The sequence below is a fragment of the Ranitomeya variabilis genome, chromosome 1, assembly GCF_051348905.1.
Source record: "Ranitomeya variabilis isolate aRanVar5 chromosome 1, aRanVar5.hap1, whole genome shotgun sequence".
NCBI lineage: Eukaryota > Metazoa > Chordata > Amphibia > Anura > Dendrobatidae > Ranitomeya > Ranitomeya variabilis.
Window position 1 is genome coordinate 66,265,408 of NC_135232.1, and position 26,052 is coordinate 66,291,459.

Here is a 26,052-nt window from a genome sequence, read left to right on the forward strand (position 1 = left end):
CCTGACAGCTGAATCTTGCTGCCCGAGCCCCCGAGCAGCATGCCGGCTGTATGACAAACGTATGCTGCCCATGGATCGGGCACAGCATGGATCAGTTGTTATGTTTCCTTAAAGAAGGGGTTGTTCAACTGGTAGATAACCCCTTAAAAATGCAGTTGTGGTCTTTTCATGCATTTTTTTTTCAAGTTTCCCAAAAAGCCTATAATAAAAAATAAAAAGAGCAACACACCAAAAAAGCAGTTTTATCGTGATTTCACCGCACAGTGGACACATTTTCTTCACAGAAAAAAACGCAGCGGAGAGTGGATTGACAAAAAGAGAAAGTCAAGACTATGTTGGTGGTGTGTGGGGACAGTGTATACAAGTGGAGAGGATGATGGAAAAATGACGATTAAAAAGCAGTCAGTCAACTTGTGACGTGAGCAAATAAAAAAACAAATAAAAACACACTGTGCTCCATTATAAGCCAGTTTGTCAATAACATTAATAAAGTGCATATTTGCGGTACTTAGTTTGGTAATTTGTGTTGTTTTTTTGGTTTTGAGTCCGACTTCTGCTAAAGAGCTGCCATAAGGGTTGGATGACTGGATTGTTCCAATCAGATTGTATGGAAGACGAGCGTCACCGGGAGAGTTTGTTTCACGCCAATCTTCCCTGCTGCTCTGAATAACGCAAATATAAGGGCGCCCTCAGACGGCGGTATGAATCAGAGTGCAATGCTCGGACTGGCCGGATGCATAGAAATATAAGCAGCTGTCACTCTCAGGGAGGGAGAGCCCCGGCCCGTCCGAGCATTGCGGTCCGATCTCAGAGATTTAATGCCCTTAGTTTGGCCAGTAGCTGTACCATACATACAGAATATACCCTGTTTGGACTCGGGGTCAAAGTTAAATTATCAAAGACAAAGCTTTTTTTTTTTTTTTTTTTTTTTTTTTTTTTTTTATAATCCTCAAATTGTAAAATCCTTGGCAATATTTTTGCATTCCCGTGGAGGCAGCATGCACCTCCACGATAATCCCCCTACCTGTACTGTTCAGAGAGTTCTTTATAGGCTTAGGGCACGCTGGTTGCACTGTTACACAGGATGCTGGGGCCATGGCGAGGTTCCCTGTAACCACTGTGCAGAATGACCGCTTCTTAATACAGCACCTCCATACTGATGTCTGGATATGATGTCTAAAAACAAAAGTTATTAGTAGTGCAACTCCGTCCGGACCCCCGATGCCAAAAAAAGTCGACATCCTGATGTGTGCGGGCACAAGCGTCCTCGAGGCACTGAGTGAATTCTAGTCTCTGTCCAAACTGCAACCGCCTCCATCTTCTCCAGCGCTACCTGTCCTGCTGCACAATCAGGTCCTTGAACCAGTTACTGACCGCACAGTCAACCCTTAAGACCAGTGCAATTCCGAAGAGGAGGAAGAGGCTGCTGACCACAAAGCCCAAACCTTCAAACAGGAACCTGGGAGACACAGAAAAAGATGTGACGACGGCGGCTGTCCAGCGTCTAGTGGTCACCTAAGCTCTGCCGCATTCTGCCTGCCTCCCATTACCGGCTTTCTAAGTGGTTTGTGCAGTATGTATTCCAATCAGCAGCAGGCAGAATTGTGAATGCAGCTCTGGAGGACTTGATCCATTAGCATGTACCAATACTCTGCCCACATTTGTGGTATCCCAATAAAGCTACAGTAGACAAATACATTGCAGCCCATTACTCAGCACCATCACACTGCGTAAAGTCTGCTGAAATCTTGGCAAAAATAAGATTACTCATTAGAATTCATTTTAATATATTTTTGTCCTTATGAAGAAGAAAAACAGTTATATATAAAGCCTTTAAAGGGACTCTGCCATTTAATCTGAAAGGAGCATAATGTAGAGGGTGAAAGCCAGGGATGCGCCACTTGCTGTAGTTTCAATACAATAAGTATTTTATCAGCAGGAGATTATCACTATAGGATTAGGTGTCTCGGGAAGGCCAGTCCAGCTCATCTGTGTAACCACCACCGATTGGCAGCTTGCTGACCGTGTACACAGGAAGCTGCCCAATCAGGGGTGTGGGCGGGGTTATACAGAGCTCAGCATTCTGAGCTCTGCTAGAGCTACAGAAGAGAAAACACGGATTCTATCAAAACTTCACCAAGCAGCCCAGTAAAAGATATATCGCTGGAATCGGCCCCTACATTATGCTGCTCTCAGATTACGTAGAAAAACCTGCTGACAGATTGCCTTTACTTATATTATATAACAGTAGATAGTTATAAAGTCTCATGTCGCACTTACTTTGGTGCAAATACTTTCCAGACCATTAGATGGCGACGGAGTATCATGGCAGCACAGACGCAGGACAGCAGCTGGGAAGTCACAGACACACGTCACATTAGAATTAAAGGCAATGTGTTATCAGAAAATTACCTTTTGTTTAGAACAGGTTTTTAGGTTAAATGCATCTTTTTAGCTTTCCCATCAATAGCTATGGTTCAAAATAAAAATTCAGAACGCTTGCAATTTTCACACTGGCCACTAGGACGAATACTGGACTCACACTTCCTGTTCTGTACAGAAGCCTTTTCAGCAGTCTCGTTATCATCACAGGCAGGATCACAGTGACAGGTAGGGCTTCTATATACAGTAGATAGCACGGGATCCACCATTCACAATAGGCGATACACACAGCTCAAAAGGATTTCATTATTTTTCTTTATAAACATTCCTGATTTTTTTCTCCCCATCACTAAATATAAACAATAAGACTCCAGCAGCCTCTGTAAGTGCAATCATTGAATATATGAATTGTGGAGCCCATGTTATCTACTGCGGATGAGGAGAATCATGATGCCCGGTCATTTTTACCATAAGATGTATGCCATAAAATCAATTCCTACATGCTGGCGTGCTGTTAATGCCATTATCAGAGGATGACAGTGGCATTTCATATGCTAACAGTATACATATAACGGTGTGTGCAGAGAGGCTGGATACATGCCGGACAAGGGCACGTGATTTATTTGGGTTGTGTTCTGATAATACACATGTGCCGTGACATGTAACCCCGGGAATCAGGTACCTGCACTCCCTGGATGAAGAGATACTTGCTCCCAAGCTGCAGCAGAGCTCCAGAGAACCTGTCTGGGTCCTCCCGAAGCCTCATCTCCATCATGGGCATATCATCATCTTCAGTCTCCCCCTCTCGGCTCTCCTTTTTACCTTTCTTTCTTCGGGCAGAGGGGGCTTCACACAGAAATGGCCAAAGTAGTAACAGACATGATCCGGCTTCCTCAGGAGAGAGAAATAAGAGTTCAATGAAAACCATTAATACAAACATGTTCCCGGTGTGATCCTTATGATCCGCACCGAGGTGCAGCCGAAATCCAATGTCTGCAGAATGGATGGCTACCTGAGAACAGGATGTTGGCGGAGAAGGTGTTCGCTGCGACCATCAGGGCCGGGATGATATTATTCGTGTGTCCGTCCTGAGTTCCCACAAAAGCCGAGTTCCAGTGGATGGCAGGGAAGACTGGCTGGTGACCGGTGGAGTAGAAGTTCTGGCAGGCGGCCAGGGACCACGCCAGCACAGCGTACCAGGGGACACCAAACAATTCTGCAGGAGGAAAATAGCAGAAAAAATCCAATCAATGACATATTCCGTAAGCTATGATACCGGGCAGTCAGCAAGCCAAAGCCTAGGAGATGGCAGGACGTAGACTCATTCATCCCAGATCAGACCCCAAAAAGTCTCAAAGAGCGTATCTCAATCTAAATGGCCTCATTTCAGGCTACATTCATTGTACGCTCAGTGAATATGTCTGGAACTGCACCCGGAAAAGACACCGAACATCCCTATAATCTAAAATGGGCCAGATGTGCGCAAAAAAAACAATCATTATCCTGGCCACATGAGCGGTAACGGTCACCATATTGGTTAACTCCCTGGTAGAAACATATCCTAAAGTTATTTCTATGTAATATATGAAAATACAGTTTAAAGGGGTGGTCCAGATCAAGAAATAATGTCTTTAAATATGAATATTATAGCAAGATATACAATTTACTCAAACATTTCCAAAGATGTCCCAATGTATCAGCGTCAGGTGCAAATAAGGGTATAATAGGGACGATTTGGTATTTCGGTTTCCTACCTCTGGGGAGTTTATTGTGCCTGATAATCTCATTGTATAGGCACATCTCATGTATTTGGCAATTGTGTGTTTTAAGTGGTAATTTAATAAACGTTATGTATTTTATGGGTTCAATATATGTTACTCTTGGTAGTTTTCTTTCTTCATCAGATGCTACATAGAAGTGGGCTGGCTTAGCTATTGGAATGAGCCAGCCCCCTTCAAATGGGGACAAAAGGAACGCTCGAGAGAGTGAAGGACAAGTGGAAGGTTTAATTACAGGAGATAGGACACTATGTCAGCACCTAAGAAGTAATTAAAGGGAAAGGGGACCGACTGCTCATTTCCAGAGCTAGGACACCCCCTTCTCTGCTAATCAATGGGACATAAAGGAGAAGAGGGCTGTCTCGGCTACGGAAATGAGATAGTGCAAGCGCTTGATTGTGTTAATAATCACATTTAAAAAGAGAACTGTTTTAAGCTGGACAATCCCTTTAAATTCAGCAAATCCAGCAGCCACAATGCTGAACTCTAGGTTTACTTACCAACGCCGTCACTGTAAAGATTGGCGACATGTCCGTGGATGTGCAAGATAACGAAGGCCTCTAATAAGAGCAGCAGGAAGGCCGGGGTCAGCCTCTCGCTGTGCAGCAATATCAGGAGCAGAGTCAGGATAGACAGGGTGATCACTATGCTGGCGGAGTACACGCTGCCCAGACCGTAGGCCTCAACCGCCGCTCTACTCTTCCTCTCCTCGCCTTCGCGCCCGAGCTGGAGGCGGCTCTTCAGCGTGCGCTGCATTTTCCTGTAGATCTGCGGGATTACGTGCTGCAGTTCGGCTGCAGAGCCGGGGGCTCCGCGGTAAGTGGTTACCGTGTGGTCATCATCAGAGGCCCGGCTCTTCACATAGACTGTCATAGGGCTCCACAAAGCCAGGAGGAGGCCCAGGCCGGCCATGGCGTAGATGGCTCTGGGACAGGCCACCAGAGCGAGCTGTGTGAGCTCCCGCAGCTTGGCCAGACTATCCTCCGTCCCTGCGCTCAGGGCCCAGTAGCAAGCAATTCCTAGAACGATAAGAGAAAGGCCCCAGCGGACAAACAGCACCAGCGGAGAGGAGCTGTTCAGGTTTCCATAATGTTGCAGCCACTTTCTGATGAGGAAGACCATGAAGCCAAGACACACGACACAGAAAACGTAGCAGAAGTTCTTCATCTGAGGGTCCTGAACGCTGGAGAGGGGGGACAGGAAGGAGGACGGCTGACAATCTGGAGTCTCCTCCCGGCAATTATGGAAAAGTCCAGACAGACGGACACAAATTCCCAGTGCTGCCAGCAACCACATAAGTCTGGTGCCGTCCTTCCTGTAAGCCGGGGTCAGGGAAGCTTTCCAAGACTCGCTCCCTAGAGGGGTAAACGTTGGCAGCATTAGCTTGCCATCCCAATGTAGCTTCACCACGGTCACCGAGAGCAGAGACGTGAGAAGGAAAGGTGCCACGTTCCCTTCCGCCACCACGTAACTGTCTGAAAACAAGGAACAGCAGCGGAAAAAAAGCACCACGCAAGGGCCGGACAGCAGGAGATAAAGCGGACGCGTCCTCCATCGCATCTGTGAACACTTCTTTCTCTGAAAGCTGAAGTAGAAACTGATCTGGGAGACCACAGTGGCTGCGGCACAAAGAGTTACTAGATCAAGAGCCACCAGGGACATCCATGTGGCCAGGGCCAGCACGGCAGTAACCATTAAAGAAAAGAGAAAAGGATATCCTAGCAGACACTTGTAAGGCAAAGTGACAGCTTCCCCAGCCTCTGCGATAATGTAACAGAGGAAACAGGAGGCCAGCAGGATGACGCAGCCCACGAGCATGTGCACAGGGTGGAAGCGAGCCCACGAATCCATGCAGACACTCCTGGCTCGGGTCAGGTAGTCCTGGAGCCCGAGTATAGTCTTCTGCAGATGAGCATCCATCTCTATCTCAGGCAGCTGATCCCGCTGAGACAGAAGCTGATCATATTCTGCTGTCAAGGAGGAAAACAGATCCGCCAAAGCGCGCAACTTCTCAGCGGGAAGGTCCCCCGCAGCTCGAGAATAGGAGTCCAGGTAGCGAGCCACCTAAGAGAGAAAGAAAACGGCGGATGTAGGAAACAGGTTCTCAACAAGTAGCCATCAGAAGGAAAGTACAAGCCCCAGAGAGCAGTCAGAATGGGGATTTCTTGCTATAAATGAATTTGTGACCAGTAAAGCCGCTTGTCAACAGGTGTATTAATGAACAGAGCAAAACTCTAAGACTTTAACCTGACCAGGCTTAAAGTGCATTATCAGATATAGCAACCCTCAACACTTTCTGTATTTGCCAAGCAGGGCTGTGGAGTCGGTAACCAAACCTCCGACTCCTCAATTTCCATGACACCGACTCCACGACTGACTCCCTGATACCAGGGCTGCGGAATCGGTAACCAAATCTCCGACTCCACGACTCTGACTCCATAATACCAGGGCAGTGGAGTCGGTAAACCAAACCTCCGACTCCTCAATTTCCATGACACTGACTCCACCAAATTGGGCTCCGACTGACTCCACAGCCCTGCTGGCAAGCCCATAAGAGTCTACAGAAGGGCTCACTGAAGGGTGAGATAAAAGCACACGCTGTGCACGGTGTGAATGTAGTGTCTGCGGCCGGCAGGGCATACTTGCCAGCTGGAGAGCCGCAGCCACATGCTTCACACAACTGGTCTAAGGCTAGAATATCTTGTTGTAGTCTTGAATGCTTTTTTGCTTTCCATCATATTTTTTTCAGGATTTAGTCTTGGTTATGGCATTTAAGCATTACTATAATAAAAGGGTTGAGCAATGCAGGCAAACATGGGCAGCAGACACTATAGGAATATACACAGAGTATAAACGTACCTGCTGGGCATTGAGGTGGTAAGCGCTGGTCTTTGATAACTTATCTTCAGGGAACCCAAAGAGGTCGTCAATAACAGCTCCCAAGTTACTGTACGGAATGGGAAGACCAAGGAGCAGCGACAGGCTCGGTACCAGGTTCACTTGAGGAACTGCTGCAGGGTCCTGAGAAATAAAAGTACTGTTCGCACTTTCTCTCCCGATGGGGTGATATTACTCATTATCTGCTACACAGAGTGTTAACCCTGCCCTAAAGTAATACCGTATGTAGCTGGTCACCAAACAGAGGGGTCTTGCTGTACAAGAAGAGCGCTGCTGTCACTTCCTTCTCACTGTCTCCTCCGTGGTCTCCGGTGTCCGTCATCCCATGGTCTCCGGCCACCACCAGCAGCGTCCTGTCATCCAGATGCTCGATGAGTGACCTGTGGAACAAGACCACAACTTCTGTTACCAGATATTTAGAACATCTGCAACATTTATTGTCGGTGATTATTATTATTATTATTATTAATTTTTATAGCGCCATTTATTCCATGGCGCTTTACATGTGAAATACGGGGCAAATATAGACAAATACATTAAACATGAGCAAAAACAAGGCACACGGGTACATAAGGAGGGAGGACCCTGCCCGCGAGGGCTCACAGTCTGCAGGGGATGGGTGATGATACACTAGGAGAGGGTAGAGCTTGTCATGTGGCGGTTCAGTAGGTTCAGGATCACTGCAGGCTGTAGGCTTGTCGGAAGAGGTGAATCTTCAGGTTCTTTTTGAAAGTTTCTATGGTAGGCGAGAGTCTGATGTGCTGGGGTAGAGAGTTCCAGAGTATGGGGGAAGCACGGGAGAAGTCTTGGATGCGGTTGTGGGAAGAAGAGATGAGGGGGGAGTAGAGAAGGAGGTCTTGAGAGGATCGGAGGTTGCGTGTTGGTAGGTACCGGGAGATCATGTCACAGATGTATGGAGGAGATAGATTGTGGATGGCTTTGTAGGTCATTGTGAGGGTTTTGAACTGGAGTCTCTGGGCGATAGGAAGCCAGTGAAGGGCTTGGCATAGGGGAGAGGCTGGGGAATAGCAGGGAGACAGGTAGATTAGTCGAGCAGCAGAGTGTAGGATGGATTGGAGTGGTGCCAGAGTGCTAGAGGGGAGTCCAGAGAGTAGGAGGTTGCAGTAGTCGAGGCGGGAGATGATAAGGGCATGCACTAGTGTTTTTGCGGTGTCGCGGTCAAGGAATGCGCGGATCCGGGAAATGTTTTTGAGTTTGAGGTGGCAGGAGGAGGCCAGGGCTTGGATATGTGGCTTGAAAGAGAGGGCAGAGTCAAGGATCACCCCGAGGCACCAGGCGTGTGGGACTGGGGAAAGTGAGCAGCCATTGACATTGATGGATAGGTCTGGTGGAAGGGTAGAGTGAGATGGGGGAAAGATGATGAATTCTGTTTTGTCCATGTTCAGTTGTAGAAAGCGGTGATGGACCCAAACATTGGATCCGGGGCTGGAGAAAGTCTCAGAATATCTCCAATAACAGATTCATTAAAATGCAACACAAGCAGCATAAAAAACAGTTGTGCTCACGTGATGACTTGATTCATCTGCATCAGTTTCTTGGCAGTCTCTGGGTGGTCCGGACCATGCTTGTGCCCGCAATGATCAACACCAAGAAAATGGGCGATGACTACATCCCAGTCTCCTCCATCCACTGTGCAGACAAATCACAAGGTTCTGGTTTAGAGAAGACGTCCTCCATTATAGAGCGAGAACAGCTCCACACACGGGTTATTGTTGTGGAAGATTCAGAAGGTGTGTGTGCTACATGGACCGACAGATTATTTCTAAAGTGCCATGTAAGGCTATGTTCACATGTGGCATTATTGCTCTGTTTTTTCTGCAGGCAAAACCTGCTCTCTTGGCAGTAAAGAATCTGCTTATAAAAAGCCTGTCCGACTAGTTTCCTGTGCACCTCAGTCCCCAGCGACTTAAATTATGCTTTTTTTCTAAAACACAGCAGCATTTCAGATTACAGATAGCTCCTAAAATCTGAAGACCAATGCTGACTACTGATTCCTCATAGCCCCTAGGGGTGTTGAAATGTAAAATGTGATTTTAACGTTACACTCGGCTCCTCCTGGCTGTGGTTGGGGAAGAACTAAAGGACCTACGATCAGTGGGACTCATCCTGTAGGCTGGTGATACTGGTGATTTTGTAAGTTTTTACATGTATTAATATTATCAAAGCCCAACTCATGGGATCTGATGAGGAGTTCTTCTTATATACCTCAATATATCACAAGATCTTTTTTGGGGCATTTCCCCTTGAAATGTTTTCTTCAGACCAAATCTAGTGACTACAATACAACCATTGCAGCACAAAAACATAAAGACGATGGAATGGAGAATAGAAGAAGGTAAAACGGAAAACACTTTTTTTTTACCATATCTACAGGAGAGCAACTGACCTCCACCTTCTATGATCTGATCACAAAAAATGAAAATGCCCGTCCCTAAGAGCTAAAATATTCATATAATGTCACTCACCGGTTGGGTACAGATGCCGTAAGATCCCATCATCAACAGTATGCAGATCCTTTACATTGAAGGATGGGAAGAAATAAGACTTGTAGAACTTTCTGGGGAACAGCCCGTCCCAGGTGTCGTCCCCCATGAACACAACTCTCTTCCCTGCAAGTCATGGAGAGTAGCTCAGTGACGGCACAGTCATACCTTACAGAATATATTACATCTTACAATGGTAATTGGAGGGTAAGACATGGAAAGACCATAAAGACATGCCAGAACCTAAAAAACAGAGGGATTAAGGAGCAACAACCCTCCACCAATCTCCAGAACCAAAAAGATACAACTCTAGAGAGTGTACAGAGCTGATCACCGCTGATCGGTGGGGTCACGGGGTCACAGGCTTTAGACCACCACCAACCTATTTTAAGGTTCAGTCATTTATATCAAAGAGTGGACAACCCATTAAGTGCTATGTCCGTTGTAATATTAATATACTGTCTATGGCCCATATTCAGCTCTCAGGACCAGAGCAGAATTCTGAATGAAAATATCCCAGTGACAACACGCACCGTTTTGTACCATCTGATGGATCAAGTTGTCCTCCTGAATGGCATAACTGGCAAAGTTGCTACCCACATCCACAAACGTCGGCAGTGAACCTGTGGTGAATCCTTTAATCCTCTGCATGGTGGTGGTCGGAGGGTCCGCCCGAAAAGGGAAAAGCCTGGCATGCTGCGGTTGTGAAGCAGTGAGCTGGTGGATCACTCCCAGCTTGTTCTCATATGGCTTCGGGATGGCGTTTGCTGGGTTGTATCGGGCAAAGTCGTATTTGAGAGCATCAACAATGACAATAACGGCCTTATCAAATCTCTGCGGGAACCAACAGGGGCCGGCGTGGGGGTGGAGAGCAGGAGACGGCGGCAAGGAGCATTGACTCTGGTTATTAAGCTCAATTCTCATCAGAAGGAATCCGCTCATGAAAAGCCAAATGCCGGAGTAGAAGGAGAGCGAGAGCCAGGCCAGGAGGAGAAGCAGCGGCGCCCTCTTCATCCTGCAAGATCTGAACAAGAGACATATAACAATAAGCGACCGCATAAACGCAGTGTTCTTAGTCATATAGTATACGAGCATTTGTTCACAAAGTGTCTACATAGCAATTCCTTAAAGGGGCTCTCCAGGCAAATGATACTGGGAAATATCAGTCTGACACACAGCACCAGCTGTAATTAGGTCTGGCAGCGCCTGTTGCTGATATCTGTAGTACCCAGATCTGTGCTCCAGCATATGTGACGTAGACGGCAGAGTCTCAGCGTCTCCTATGTGACGTAGACGGCAGAGTCTCAGCCAGCATCTCCTATGTGAGGTGTACGGCAGAGTCTCAGCATCTCCTATGTGACGTATACGGCAGAGTATTTGTGCAAATATGAGATGGGCTAGGATCTAACAACCAGAACCCCCACCAATCGGCTGTTTTCACTGCTGGTGGCAGCCGGATATTAGCGGTTGTGGAGCTTAACAGCACAGCTCCATAAAACTGTGTGGTGGCAGAAGATAGGTACTGCAGCTCCACTCCTAGCAATTGGATCTGCAGTACCCAGGCACGACCACTACACAGGCTACTTAAAGGGCCACTGTCACCCCCTCCAGCCGTTCTAAACTAAAAGAGCCACCTTGTGCAGCAGTAATGCTGCAGTCTAACAAGGTGGCTCTTTTAGTTTTTGATTCAGTTATTACCTCAACAAAGCGTTTTAAAAATTGGCCACAAATACCAGATTTTGTACCTGGAGGCGGTCCGAATCGTCCTCTATGAATCTCCCAACTGCCGTCACTCTTCTCTTCAGGGGCGATGGTCGCCGCCCCCTGAGCGCTGTTTCTTCTTAAATCCGGCGCCTACGCTGTGCGTGCCTGCCTGGGGCCTGCGCAGTCTTCATCGTCAGTCACAGCTCAGATGCAGGGTGCCTGACTGCGCCTGTGCGGGCAGTGCGGCCGCCCTGTTACTGAATCCCCGCCCCGCACTGTGTTATTCATTATGCACAGTGCGGGGCTGGGGTTCCTGGGAAGGCGGGGGAGCTGGGGGAGCGTCTGAGCTGGGGGAGCGTCTAAACAGCGCAGTGCACATGCCCAGGAACCCCAGCCCCGCACTGTGCATAATGAATAACACAGTGCGGGGCGGGGATTCAGCAACAGGGTGGCCGCACTGCCCGCACAGGCGCAGTCAGGCACCCTGCATCTGAGCTGTGACTGACGATGAAGACTGCGCCTGTCCCAGGCAGGCACGCACAGCGCAGGCGCCGGATTTAAGAAGAAACAGCGCTCAGGGGGCGGCGACCATCGGCCCTGAAGAGAAGAGTGACAGCAGTTGGGAGATTCATAGAGGACGATGCGGACCGCCTCCCGGTACAATATCAGGTATTTGTGGCCAATTTTTAAAACGCTTTGTTGAGGTAATAACTGAATCAAAAACTAAAAGAGCCACCTTGTTAGACTGCAGCATTACTGCTGCACAAGGTGGCTCTTTTAGTTTAGAACGGCTGGAGGGGGGTGACAGTGGCCCTTTAAAGGCTTATTTCACATCTCCATAGATGTATATTGTCAGATAGGGAGTGTAAGTACAAGCACTTTTGCAATTCACCATTTATTACAATTTTGAGCTGTTCTTGAGACATCAGTCCTTTTTTTGTTTGTTTACAGCTCGCTGCCTTGGAGGCCGACCACCGCTGCCAGACAGCTGAACACACAGCGCTTACATGCTCTTTTCCATTTGGCCTGTAAGCACTCATTTTGAAGACGCAGAGCGTTGCTACAGCACACTGCTACTTCCTAATCTGACCAACTTCAAAACGGTGCTAACCAGCTAGACAGCAGCAGCGGTCGGTCTCCTGGGCAACCAGCTGTAAACAAAAGAAAACGTAATATCTCAACGGCTGCACATTTTAATAAGCGGTAAATTGCAAAACGGCTGGCTATTCGACGTGCAATCAGAAAATATCCATCTATGAAGGTCGGAGCAATCCTTTAAAAGGGATTTTCCCACGAACAAAATTAATTTAAAAGTTGATTTTAATCAATCGATCTTGGAATAATAATTATTTCCACAATTGGATGTGTTAAGTAAAATGTTCCTGTGCTGAGATAATCTTATAAATGTGCCCCTGCTGTGTACCGGCCGGGTCTGAACGTTCCGAATCCGGTTTTTCATGCATTCTCCATGTCTCTTTCCCCCCCCCCCCCCGGGTTAATTTTAAAAAAAAACGGATATTAATTAATCTTTACTACAAACTCCAAAGACGCACCAAAGGGTACAAAACAATTAAAAAAAAAACCCCACAACATGTGAATCCTCCCCGATCACAGACACTGGGTGCAGCACAGGCCAATCTGGGTCCTCCCCGGCTGTGCACAGGGCTGCAGGGGTTAACAGTGCGCGGAATAGTAGAATACTGTGAGACATACCAGTGCTCATTAGTAATAATGGCGGACAGTGGCCGCTCTCCGCTGTACCTGGCACCTGCAGCTGCCGCGCTCCGTCCTCACATTGATTCTGAGGTCAGCAGGACCCGGAAGAGCAGGACAGCGTCACCACGGCAACGCTACCACAGAGAGGAGGCCGCAACCACACAGAGAAGAGCTAATAGAAGCGCCGCCTATCGACATCTACTGGCCGGAGGTAAGATTGCAGCCTTTTGACGCATGCTCAGTACCATAGTTTGCACTTGTGCCTAGTGAGAACTAACCGAAGCGCCGCCTAACGACATCTAGTGGCTGTAGGTAGTATTGCAGCCTGATGGCGCATGCTCAATAGGATTTAGCTTGCTGTGGTTTTCACAGGTCGTGGACGTGGAAAATGGGCTGAGACTTGTAGTGCAGGTTAAAGGTGTTGACATTTTTTTTCCTTTTACTTCAATGCAATGTATTTAGGGCTTAAAATGTTTGGAATCCTTTTTGGTTTGTCAGGCCCTGATTCATTTTTGTCTTTGTGCCCATTTTTGTGTGTATTTTTTTGCGTTTTCCATTATTCTATTTCATGTGATTGCCTCTTTTTCTTTCTTCCACTTTCTTGGAGGAGTTTAGCGATTCCAGGTATTTATTGCGAACGATTAATCAATTGCAACTTTTAAAAAGTTCCAAAAACCAACAATTTTGACCACGTCTCTCCCAGGGATTCAGTCCGCGGTCGCCCTTCATCCTGAACCAGAGGCCATTTTTGCCCCCTTTATGGGGCTGTGCGCTCTCACCACCAACCTGCAGCCACAGAGTGTCACCTGATGATCAGAGATTCTGCCCCTTCCCTCCAATTTGCACACAAAGAACCTCAGTGTCATGTCTTCCCCAAGTTCCCATCATACCACCTCCTGATTATCCTTCGTTATCACAGATTGGAGACCTAATGGCCAGTGATCCCCTTGAATATTGCACTACAATGGGAAGATACACACGTGGTCACAATTGTTGGTACCCCTCGTTTAATGACAAAAAAACCCACAATGGTCACAGAAATAACTTGAATCTGGCAAAAGTAATAATAAAAAAAAAAAAATTATGACAATGAAAGTTGAAAGTCAGACATTGCTTGTCAACCATGCTTCCACAGAATTAAAAAAAAAAAAAACTCATGAAATAAGTCTGGACAGAAATGATGGTTCCCTTAACTTAATATTTTGCTGCACAACCTTTTGAGGCAATCGCTGCAATCTAACGATTCCTGTAACTGTCAGTGAGACTTCTGCACCTCTCGACAGGTATTTTGCTCCACTCCTCAAGAGCAAACTGCTCCAGTTGTCTCGTGTATGAAGGTTGCCTTTCCCAGACGCCATGTTTCAGCTCTTCCCAAAGATGCTCAATCGGATTTAGGTCAGGCCTCATAGAAGGCCACTTCAGAATAGTCCAATGTTTTCCTCGTAGCCATTCTTGGGTGTTTTAGTTGTGTGTTTTGGGTCATTATCCTGTTGCAGGACCCATGACCTGCGACTGGGACCAAGCTTTCTGACACTGGGCAGCACATTTCTCTCTAGAATCCCTTGACAGTCTTGAGATTTCATTGTACCCTGCACAGATTCTGGACACCCTGTGCCAGATGCAGCAAAGAAGCCCCAGAACATAACAGAGCCTCCTCCATGTTTCACAGTAGGGACTGTGTTATTTTCTTGATATGTTTCATTTTTCTGTCTGTGAACATAGAGCTGATGTGCCTTGCCAAAAAGTTCCATTTTGTCTCATCTGTCCATAGGACATTCTCCCAGAAGCTTTGTGGCTTGTCAACATGTAGTTTGGCAAATTCCAGTCTGGCTTTTTTATGATTTTTTTTCAATAATGGTGTCCTCCTTGATTATCTCCCATGAAGTCCACTTTGGCTCATACAATGACGGATGATGCTATCTGACACTGATGTTCCCTGAGCTTGAAGTTCACCTTTAATCTGTTTAGAAGTTTTTCTGGGATCTTTTGTTACCATTCATATTATCCGCCTCTTTGATTTGTCGTCAGTTTTCCTCCTGCGGCCGCGTCCAGGGGAGGTTGGCTACAGTCCCATGGATCTTACATTTCTGAATAATATGTGCAACTGTAGTCACAGGAACATCAGCTGCTTGGAGATGGTCTTATAACTTTTACCGTTAACATGTTTGTCTATAAGTTTCTTTCTAATCTCCTGAGACAACTGTTTCCTTCGCTTCCTCTGTTTTATTTTTTTTTTTAATTCTGTGGAAGCATGGTCGAAAAGCAATGTCTGACTCAATTGTTCATTTTCATAGATCTTTTATTTATTATTATTTTTGTCAGATTCATGTTATTTCTGTGACCATTGTGAGTTTTTCTATCATTAAACGAGGGGTACCAACAATTTTGACCACGTGTCTACTTGTATTCTCAGGATCCTTCCTAATGCATGGAATGAATTATGTGCATCCTGATTTTAAGGGGATGTCTCAGCTTATGGAAGGGGTACAATCGGACAGGGTTTGTATAAATGAGCAACTTTGCAATTTACTTTTTATTAAAAATTCTCAAGATATTTTTTATTCAATAGTTTACCGGCCACCGCTGCAGGTGACTGGATTCTTAGGCAAACTTTCTAAAAAGCGCAGCTCCCTAGATCACTGGATCCGGCCAGCTTCATTGTGCCAGCACTATTCCCATGCTACAATGGCAAAGCTGGAGAGTGACCGTGCCGCTAGTCCGAACTGTTAATAATGACGAGCGCACCGCTCCCGGCAGTGAGGAAGAGCAGTAGCGGTGCACTCCTGAAGATGGAAGAAGAGGAAACGCTTTAAGGTTCCAGTAATCAGACTATATGCGGCTGATAACGGGTATTGGGGCTTCCAGCCACAAATCCTTTTGTTCTCCAAGGAGATGAGCCGCCAGGGGGTCTGGGAACGCTTCTCTCATAGAGGACACAGGAGCATTCACCCAATGTATGGGGAGTCGCAGAAATATCTACTGCCGAACATTTATCTAAGGCTGCGTTCACACGTCCAGTAGTGATCTGTTAGAACGGATTCAGCAGCAATTCATTGGTAAAAAAGTGCAGACAACTTTTTAAATAACTGATCTCTGCTGGATCCGTTTTTTCTTTTTGCATTGAAGTCTATAAAAATGGATCCATTAATCATCCATCTGTTTTTCTCTTTTGATACAGGTAATTTTATGGATAAAATATATATATATATATATATATATATATATATATATATATATATATATATATATATATATATATATATATCTCTATATATATCTATATCTCTCTCTCTCTATATATATATATATCTCTATATATCTCTCTATATCTATCTATATATATCTCTCTCTCTCTCTCTCTCTCTCTATATATCTATCTCTATATATCTCTCTCTCTCTATATATATATATATATATATATATCTATGTCTATCTATCTCTTTTCCATCATTTTTGCTTTTTCAACCATTAGGGTTAGGACAGATGGTGTCATCGGTCTAAACCGCGTCCCACTGTGCTGACCAGAGTAGAAGAAAATCAACCGGCCATGGGGATGTCGCGGGTGGGCAGAGCTTTGGCCCTGTCACTTATTTTTGGGTCACCTACCAGTGTCAAACTCTGCATGGATGCAGAATAACGTGACTGCTGTGTATGGAGACCCTCTTGTGTGTCCGTTCCCCCTCAGCGGTTTATAGCCTCTGACCGCTGTATAAAGTCCCAAATGCTGAGCTCCCCCTAGTGGTGGCTGCTGGTAGCCTGTTTTATCAGCTGTACAGAGACATCCAGACGGACTCCTGAGGTCAGAAATGCTGCAATGTTCAGAGAATATACATAACATGAAAAACAAGCTGGGGAATAAGGGGGAAGAGTCTGCTGGATCAGTCCCGCAGGATTCTCCCGCTCTGTCGGGGACTCTCCCTACAACATACACAAGGTGAGACCTGCCAATGAAGATGGACGGGGGAAAAACCCAGAGGAGCCTCTGACCGGACACTTCTCCCTCTGCCCGATTTGTTCTTCATGCTATGTTCTTTCTTGGGTCTGGGCAGCATAAAAGCGATTACAGGACCCCTTTAAGAGAGCAGATTTCTGTAAAAGTGTCACAGCCCTGAATCTATCAAGGCACAAAGAAATAATGGAATCCATCTTTGTTCGAAATCATATATTATGTGACAAATCGTAATTACAGTACAAAATCTCCTAATATCGAGCAGTGTGGTTAGCGTGCGGCCCGGCAGGAGCGGCCATCAGGACCTCGGCTTCAGCTCCTCTGTGTCCGGGAATCCGGCGGCCCCCGCTGGTTCTAATGGGGGACTGTTCTGTGGGAGGTTTTTCGTCAGTGTGCCGTATATTCCCATGGCCTGCGCGCAAAGGGAGAGAAACGTTACCCAGAGGTGAACAGAGATCTGATACCACAGTGGTGTCCGATCCGGGGCTTTCCAAATCTACAACTCCAAGCATGCCTGCTCAGTACACAGTGGGAGTTGTAGTTTCCCCATGAGACTACTTGCACACAGACCTGGGTCACCATGCTGCTGATGTCTCCGGTGTTCGAAGGCAGTAGGATCGTGTTGGATTCTTTCGCCAGTTTGGAGAAGGCGGTCACGTACTGTTCTGCTATGGAGAGTGATGCCGCAGCATTACCGTGCTGGAGAGAAACAAGACCAGTAAGGTTATCACACAGGACGCCATCCACAACCATCACCTGTCATTGGGAGAAACTGGGGGACTCAATGTTACCTGTCCCCATTAGGGCTCACAATTTAGATTCCCTATCGGGATGTCTTTGGAGTGTGGTAGCAAAGTGGAGAAACAGAGGAAACCCACGCAAACATGAGGAGAACATACCAACTCTTTGCAGATGTTGTCCTTGGTGGGATTTGCACCCAGAACCATCATGCTAATCACTGAGCCATCATGCTAACCACTGAGCCATCATGCTGCCCTTTAAGTGCATATTATGATTATTCCTTATTTTAAGAGGAGATGCTGGGTGTTTAGACCCTTCAAGCTTTCTTTGCATAAAACCCATTTGGTTACTGGTTGACCCCATTAAGGCTGGGCCTACATGGCTAATACTGTGTCATATGTCCATTCACCAAACTGGAGAGAGACACATCTGAAAAGAGCGGTCCATCCGGCGTAGCCTGCATTGTATTCACACCCCTCCAAGAAAACGTTTCCATCATGTAAGTATGAAGCTGGACGGATAGATCCTATAGCACTGAGAGACCACAGGAAGCACAGGGAATATGTAACGTCAGGGAGGGCTCCAGAGACGTTACCTGCTGGGTGAGGGAATCTGCCACCACACGTATCGCCTCGCCCCGAGCCTTAGCCTTGGCTAGGATTGCATTTGCTTCACCTGATAGAAAAAAAATGAATTAAAAAACATAAAAAAAAAAAAAAAAATTACATGTCCATAAACTTTACAGTCTACAGATCTATCATATGTAAAATTGAGGGCAGAGCAGAAACAAATGTTCTTTAGGTCAAATGCACAGAGCAAAATCGACACTTAGAGTATCCGTCGTTTTAATCTTCATTTCATGAATTAATAGCGCACATGACAATAAGCAGCTTTGTAATGTTTCTTATCTGAGAAATCTGCTGGTGTCACTCTCAGTACAGGGGTAAAAGTGATATTCAGCAAAGACACTGAGATACGAGATGACAGTTGGTGACTTTAACTTCTATGGAGGGGGCGGAGCTAAAGGCCGAATCATTCTGCTGCACATTCTCCCAAGGAGATGACAGTTGGTGCTCAGAATTCTAGAACTGTCCGGAGAACTGGCAGCAGAATGTCTGTCGGCCTCTAGCTCCTCCCCCTTCATGGAATTTTAAAAGCACCAACCGTCATCTTGTATCTTAGTAATGTGAACAATTGTCTTCACTGAATAGATTTACCCCTAAAAATGTGAATTAATGAAGCAGATTTCTTTGATCGGATATATCATAAAGTTGTTATTTCCATGTGTGTTATTGATTTAGTTGGGGAAAAAAAATAAACCAACAGTTCCAAAATGAAGTTGTAGTCATATATTACATCTGACAAGCCAATGATAGAGGTCAGAAGGGGAAACTGGGGACGGGCCGTAGTACAGACATCTCAACATATGAAGATGAATGTTTGACCAGACTCTGCTCATGTGCTGGGAGTTCTCCTCTGAAGTCTGGGGTGACCAAGGAGCCATGGTGGGCGACTAATTCAGCACAGACACTGACCTGCAGCTCTGTTAATCTGCTCTGCTCGCTCTGCCTCGGAGGCCAAGATCTGGGCCTGCTTATGCCCCTCGGCCACATTGATGGCAGATTCTCTGGTCCCTTCAGATTCTAACACCATCGCCCTCTTCCGACGCTCGGCTTCAACCTGAAGAGACATTAATCGTTTTATCACATGATCGACAATTCGATGATGATAGCGTTACACAGAAAAACAAATTGCCCTAGGAAGAAGCCAACAGGCGAAACCCAGGGTCAAGTAGAGCTGGCGTTCCGCGTGTTTTACATTTTTATGCGTTAACATATTTATACTTGGGGGTAAAACAAAAAAACTCATCTGCTCTAGGTCTATTGTTGGGGGTGATCCCTGGTGGAACTACTGGTCTCAGCAAGACTGATAGAACCATCACTGGATGAAAACATTGATATTGGAAGTGTGATGAGGAGGGAGGATCCTGGATGTTGTGGATTCTGCACTAAAGATCGTTGATTTGGTAAAGATGTGTTTTACTGTATGCAGTAATATAAGGCCTCCAAAGGTGGAACTGAATTTGGCTCCTGTGGCATCTCCGCTCCTATGGGAGGAACCAGCGGAGTCTCCGCTCCTACGGCAGGAACCAGCGGAGCCTCCGCTCCTACGGGAGGAACCAGCGGAGCCTCCGCTCCTACGGGAGGAACCAGCGGAGCCTCCGCTCCTACGGCAGGAACCAGCGGAGCCTCCGCTCCTACGGCAGGAACCAGCGGAGCCTCCGCTCCTACGGGAGGAACCAGCGGAGCCTCCGCTCCAATAGGCGGCTCTGCTTCTATAGGCGGGTCCTGCGGCGTTACTGGGTGAAAACTGTTTGTACTATTTTATATGAAGTTCTGGGGATAACAGGACCCAGGTTGCGCCCAATCTACAGGAGGTGCAGGGTGGGTTTGGACATAGGATTGAATAAAAGGAAACTTAAGCACCTGGGCATCATATATTCTAGGGGGGAGTATAACTAGGAGAGTCACTTGTAGAGAAGGATCTGGGTGTCAATCAGCGGCTTCTTGTGCCCCATAACTCATTCAAGTCTATAGGAGGTACAGAGTAGTTCAGCCGCAGTGTAAATCATGGTGGCAGGACCAGCACTGTGCAGGGAAATACTGTGAAGAAACCTCTTCATTTTTAGGATAGGCACGGGTCCTACAATTCGTACTCTGACCAATCATACATTGATAGCATGTCCTAGTTACATATTATCACATCGTAATACCTCTTAAAGGGAACCCATCAGCTGATCCTTGCAGCTTATGCCACTGGCAGCAAGAATCAGACCCCGCAGCCGTGTATATACTACTGTGGAATGCTGTACAGAAAACTTTGATGCCGAGGACTAGGCGACCAAGACAGCGAGTCAAAACTTCTCCTTACCCTGTTCCTCTAATTAGAGAGATAAGTGTCAGTCTAGGGAAAGGGGACAGCGAGGAGCAGCCGGGGGTCTGCCTCCTGGACTACTTGCCCTAGTTGCATAGTGCTTAGCATCAAAGCATGTCACGTCTGAAAGGCAACAAATCATCATAGTAACACATACAAGGGGCAATAGCACAGACCATGTCTTATTCATGATCGGGGTCTACAATGTGTTCCCTTTGAAACAGAAAACCCTCTATAGCTTTACGATAAAGCTGCGTGCAGCAGTTGTCGGCCAGGGGGCACAGGAGGACCTACCTGCATCTGCATGGCCTCTCTCACTTTTGGAGGCACGTGGATGTCCTTAATTTCATACCGCAGACACTTGATGCCCCAGTAATCAGAAGCCTGGTTAATTGCGTCCACAATATTGGAGTTGAGCGATTCCCTCTCCTGATTCATTCCGAAACATGAAAATACAAACAAATCGTTTTGCTGTTCAATTCCCAACCCAACTTCGGACATAAATATTATTTATGCTACATCTCCTTCAAAGGGTTTTCCGGTTTCGTGAAAACCACCATCTTGTTTAAAAAAAACAAACAAACAAAAACCTGAACTTTACTCACCCTCCCCAGGTCCGACGTCGACTCTCCGCTGCTGCGCATGGTGCCATTTATTGTTTGCAATGATGACATCATGTTGACACTGCTGCAGCCGATCAGTGAGCTCAGCGTCTCATACCACCAACTGGGGAAGAGCTCACCGACTGGCATCAGTACAGTCGACGTGGCGTCAGCACTGCAGGCAATACCAGACACCATAAGCTGCGGCATAGTCTCAGAGCCGGACCCGGGGAGGGTGAGTAAAGCCCAGTCCTGTATTACAAGGATGAGAAACTAGTGACAAAAGATAAACTTACCCGGAAAACCTTGTCTAATGTCAGTTTTCCGAGCTCAGATCGCATGGTGGTCTGTGCCAACTGAGTGACTGCGTATTCTGGATCTTCAACGCCGTAACTGGCCTGAACACAAACGACAACACAATGAATGGATGCAGCTACAGATGCTATATATTAAAGGTCTAGCGTAGAAAAAAAATGATTTATAATTGATAATGGAATGTTTGAAGCTAAAAACACATACTGATCTAGTCCTGCTCTCACATCTGTGGGTTTTATGCAATGTATCTGTGTCGAAAATCCCATGTGGGTTTAAAGAGGACTTGTTCAAGCATGTCAAACTGGTCATAACGTGGAAGAATGGCTGCAGAGCCAAGTAAACCAGTTTTTTTTGGGATAGAGCAGAGCTGAGGGCGATTACAAACACTTCCAGATCTCCTGTCATGGCAGTCATTGTGGGGGGAGGAGAATACATACCTGAGTGTACAGCGGAGCGTCATTACAAACACTTCCAGATCTCTTCTAACTGCAATCGGTGTAGGGGAAGGGGAGAATACAAAGCTGACTGTATAATCAAATTTCATTACAAACATTTCCAGATATCCTTGCCTTGCAGTCAGTATGGGGAGAGAAGAATACATAGCTGACTGTATGGCCAAGTGTAATTACAAACACTTCCAGATCTCCTCTCACAGCAGTCAACATAGGGGAAGGAATCTACGTAGCTGAGTATGGCAGAGCGTCATACATAGCTAAGTGTATAACCAATTACCATTACAAATACAGTTTGCTCTCACAGATCCACCCCTCCCCCACACTGTCCAGAGAGGAGATTTGGAAGCGTTTGTATTCGTATTCAGCTCTCCTATATCCCTTTCAGACTGACTGCTGTGACAGGAGGACTAAAAGTGTTTGCGATCACACTCAGCTCTGCTGCATTCTTCCTCCCTCCCCACTGACAACCTTTTACAGGAGATTTGTATTATCACACTCGGCAATGCCATGTTCATCCTCCCGACCCCCGTACCCCTCTACACACACACACACACACACACACACACACACACACACACACACTCAGCAATGCTGTGTTCTCCTACCCCCGAATCTCTCTCTCTCCACAAACACACACAAAGATCTGGAAATGTTTGTAATCACACTTCGCTTTGATCTATACTGCACAGTTGCTGTAGAGATCATAGTTGGGAGTAGAGTTGTCTTTCAGAAGAACGCCTGTTCAGACCTTCTGGAGGAGGTTTCTTTTTCCCCTGCATGACACTGACCAATCATTAGCAGGAAACGTCATGCAAGTAACAAAGTACACACCCCCAGAGAAGAATCTTTGGTAACGCCCCCTTGACTTATCATAAATTATAAATATTCCTGCAATGGAGAACATAAATTAAAAAATAAAAACTACATTTTATTCAGCTCTACAGCTGCTACATTGCATTTTTTGATGAAAGAGTGCAAAAGCCTCCAACCACATCAAGGTGACCTTTTAATATGGATGGTCCCTAACCACTAAATGTTCAACCTCTCCATGTGTCAAACCAGCCTCATCTGAATGGGGAGTGAAAAGGAAACCAGGCGTAGCTTACAATGAAAACCTTGTGTGGGAAAGATGGGTGGAGAAGGGTGGTAGGTCTTTAGTGTTTAGGAACCAGCCATATTTAAGTTCACCTTGACGTGGTTGGAAGGTTTTGCGCCAAAAGTTATCACCTTACATTTTTAACGTTTGCAGCAACATTGGAGATCATTAATTCATTATTCGCAGTGTACTGATGCACCGTGTCTCTATATATGTTTAGTGTTGCAGTTGTCGCATCCCCCGATATCATAGAAAGACGAGTGCGTAGAGAAGGAGGTGTGAGGCTCACCTTATAAGGGTCCATGACACGTAGGTAAAGGACTCCATCTATCTGTAAGGTGACATTGTCTGTAGAGAGAGGGGACAACATCATTCATCATCATTAGTAACCAGCACTGAGGGTCTGAGCGCAGCAATATCAGAGTCCTGCTTTTTACTGATGACTTAAAGGGAACCTGCCACCCCCTAGGGCCTATTAAGGTAAAAGAGCCACCTTCTGCAGCACTAAGGCTGCATTCTGTGAAGGTGGTTCTTATGTTTTTGATCCCTAATAACGCTGAAATATTCACTTTTATAAATTGCACCCCATACCTGCATTGAGTCCAGGGGGTACGTTTTCTTCCCCCGACTCAGCCGTCCATCATCCCCTCAGTGCACCGGGTGCCGCATCCTCTATCAACAGCTTCCTAGTCATCGTAACCCAATATACAGAGCGGAAGAGCAAGTATTACAGCCGCTGCTCTCTTTACGGTGACTATATCTGCGTCGGCGCCGCCCCCGTGACTGACACTGGAACTTCATTTTCTCCCCATATCTGCAGATTAATAGCATTTTTTTCTGGTGACAGGTCCCCTTAACTTCATTGCGCTTAAAAAATGGGATCCGGGTTTGAACACTAACATAGCAAACATTCACCAGCACCAGAAATGGCTTCATGCCAGGGCTATGTGTAGCAGAAATCATGATTTCCTATGAACGTCGGTCACAAGCTAGCATTAATAGGAGGATCATAATGACAGGTACGGGGATCATCAGCAGATCCCCGGCTTTCATGAAAACCTGACGTGGAAGCCCGATGGGTAGGATTTATGATGCGCTTCTTGACGACAAGTGTTAAATGCCAAGTTTAGTGATTAACAGTGGAACTTAACTGATTAACAACCACAGGTGGAAGAGGAACACAGATCCACCCGCGGCTGTTAAAGGCACATCACGATTAAATCCGTTGTCATGTGCGGGAAAAAACACGGGCTCAGCGTCAGAGCCCACATCAAAATCAGGGACCGGACATATGATGTAAATATACAGATAAGGCAGGGGATGATAACTTTAGAAGATTATGACTCCATTAGGGTATGGCATTAAAAACACATATCCAATATTGAACAATATTGACCAGTCCAGCGTCAAACCGCATGAAAATGGTCTCTGTCACAGAGAATAAACTGAAAAGATCCGAAGGTATCAGGAGACTGACCCAGGCTGACGGCGGACTGCTCAGGAACGTTGATCACGATCTCCTTCAGGCTCTGTACATATCGGATACGATCTAGAAATGGAATGAGGAAGTTCAGACCCTGAAAAGACAAAAGCAAAACTGTAACACATGTAATACCAGTGACATTCTGTATAAGACACATTAGTGCACAAGTCCAGTGGAGCATAATACAATGGTGGGAGTAGGGGGCGATGACATAAAACAGGGAACAAACCCAAAATAACCCAGATTAAAAATTAATGGTGGCAAAAAAAAAAAAAAAATTCAAGCAGGAGAACACTTTGACAACGTCTGTGTTACGGGGAACATGTACAGGCAATATGTACCTACACTAAAATCCAAAGGGGTAAATCATTTTAAGGCAATATATAAAATAATAATAAATATATATGCGCATCTTCTTACTTTATAGCCCGGCGGGGGATGGTGTATGGCTAATGTGCCCACTTACAGGTCTACACAGTAACCCACAAGGATGAATACATTTTGGATGTGTTCAGATTCAGTTTAGAGCCTACATAAGGGATACTTTGGGAGGGGATCCAGATAGACCCCTGACAGAGGGCGATTATATAGGCGCATGGTGACCAATGTACATGCTGGGCGATTAGAGCTCTATAGATACATCTGGCTTCTCGGCCGGGAGATTCTCTTAGTTTACACTTGATACATGATGAGAATGCGCTCTTAGTCGCACCACAACTTCCTTTCTGAATAAAGATAATCTAGAAGCTAATCCAGCACCAACCGGCTCCAACATGCGGTGGAATCTGCCCATGCGCTCCACCACCCAGGCCTCCTGCTGGGGGACGAACAGGACCACCGTGTTCATCGGAAGTCCAGATGATGCGTAACGCTGCACCTCAACGTTCCAGGCTCTTGGACCACTGATTTGGGAGCCCTGCGGAAAATAAGAAATGGCAGGAGATCAGAGAAAAAAAATAAATCGAACCATATAAATACTGCAAAGTCCCGGGGGTCCTCATCAAATGCAGCAGCGCCTGGAATATCAAGTGTACAAGCACCAGCCAGAGCTACACGACTCGCCCGGGCTCTACTTCTGCTGTAAGGCAGCCACTATTTTCCTGATGGGCTTGTATATACAGAAAAAAAAAAATCAGTGCTGCAGTGTAAAGCATGGGGGGATAGGGGCATGTAAAGCCTGATCTGGCCACACAAGATGGCCAAAAATAATGCAGCGCAGTCCCCCCGCACTATACATCCCCAGTACACAGCAATGCTCAGAGGGCAGGTCACAGATCAGCATACATAGAAGGACAATCAAAGGGTTAATGTTTGTCACTACAGCCCGCAGTGGCCGTCCTCACCCTCAGCAGGGCGCCCCCGGCCCGGCTCACTGCCCGCAGCATGTCCCCGGTGTGAGCCTGCACTTTCTTCTACTGCAACCAGTGTGCAATCTCTCCAGCGGCGCCGGATAACGACGTCACTGTCAGCCGCGGACTGTCAAATGCAGAACGAA

At 46.3% G+C, this 26,052-nt stretch overlaps 2 protein-coding genes across 4 annotated transcripts; both read right to left on the bottom strand.

Moving 5' to 3' along the window:
- Nucleotides 1-942: 942 nt before the first annotated feature.
- PIGO (phosphatidylinositol glycan anchor biosynthesis class O) lies at nt 943-13,222 on the bottom strand. 3 transcript variants are annotated; one of them, XM_077284654.1, is made up of 11 exons: nt 13,028-13,222; nt 10,096-10,586; nt 9,545-9,688; nt 8,585-8,708; nt 7,279-7,438; nt 7,020-7,181; nt 4,661-6,224; nt 3,395-3,598; nt 3,065-3,270; nt 2,281-2,351; nt 943-1,459 (listed from the first exon to the last, which is right to left on the bottom strand). In XM_077284654.1, exons 2-11 carry the CDS (start codon nt 10,574-10,576, stop codon nt 1,330-1,332), a joined length of 3,246 nt encoding a protein of 1,081 aa, XP_077140769.1. In that variant the 5' UTR covers nt 10,577-10,586; nt 13,028-13,222; the 3' UTR covers nt 943-1,329. The 3 variants fall into 3 exon arrangements, with proteins under 3 accessions (XP_077140769.1, XP_077140760.1, XP_077140780.1); XM_077284645.1 differs by having other exon boundaries at nt 12,980-13,182; XM_077284665.1 differs by lacking the exons at nt 943-1,459; nt 2,281-2,351 and having other exon boundaries at nt 3,092-3,274; nt 12,980-13,110.
- Nucleotides 13,223-17,129: 3,907 nt separating this feature from the next.
- On the bottom strand, nt 17,130-26,052 carry STOML2 (stomatin like 2). Its single transcript, XM_077284678.1, has 10 exons — nt 25,901-26,052; nt 25,321-25,473; nt 24,552-24,651; nt 23,364-23,422; nt 21,505-21,606; nt 20,901-21,035; nt 19,208-19,352; nt 18,268-18,347; nt 17,502-17,630; nt 17,130-17,343 (listed from the first exon to the last, which is right to left on the bottom strand). Exons 1-10 carry the CDS (start codon nt 25,940-25,942, stop codon nt 17,230-17,232), a joined length of 1,059 nt encoding a protein of 352 aa, XP_077140793.1. The 5' UTR covers nt 25,943-26,052; the 3' UTR covers nt 17,130-17,229.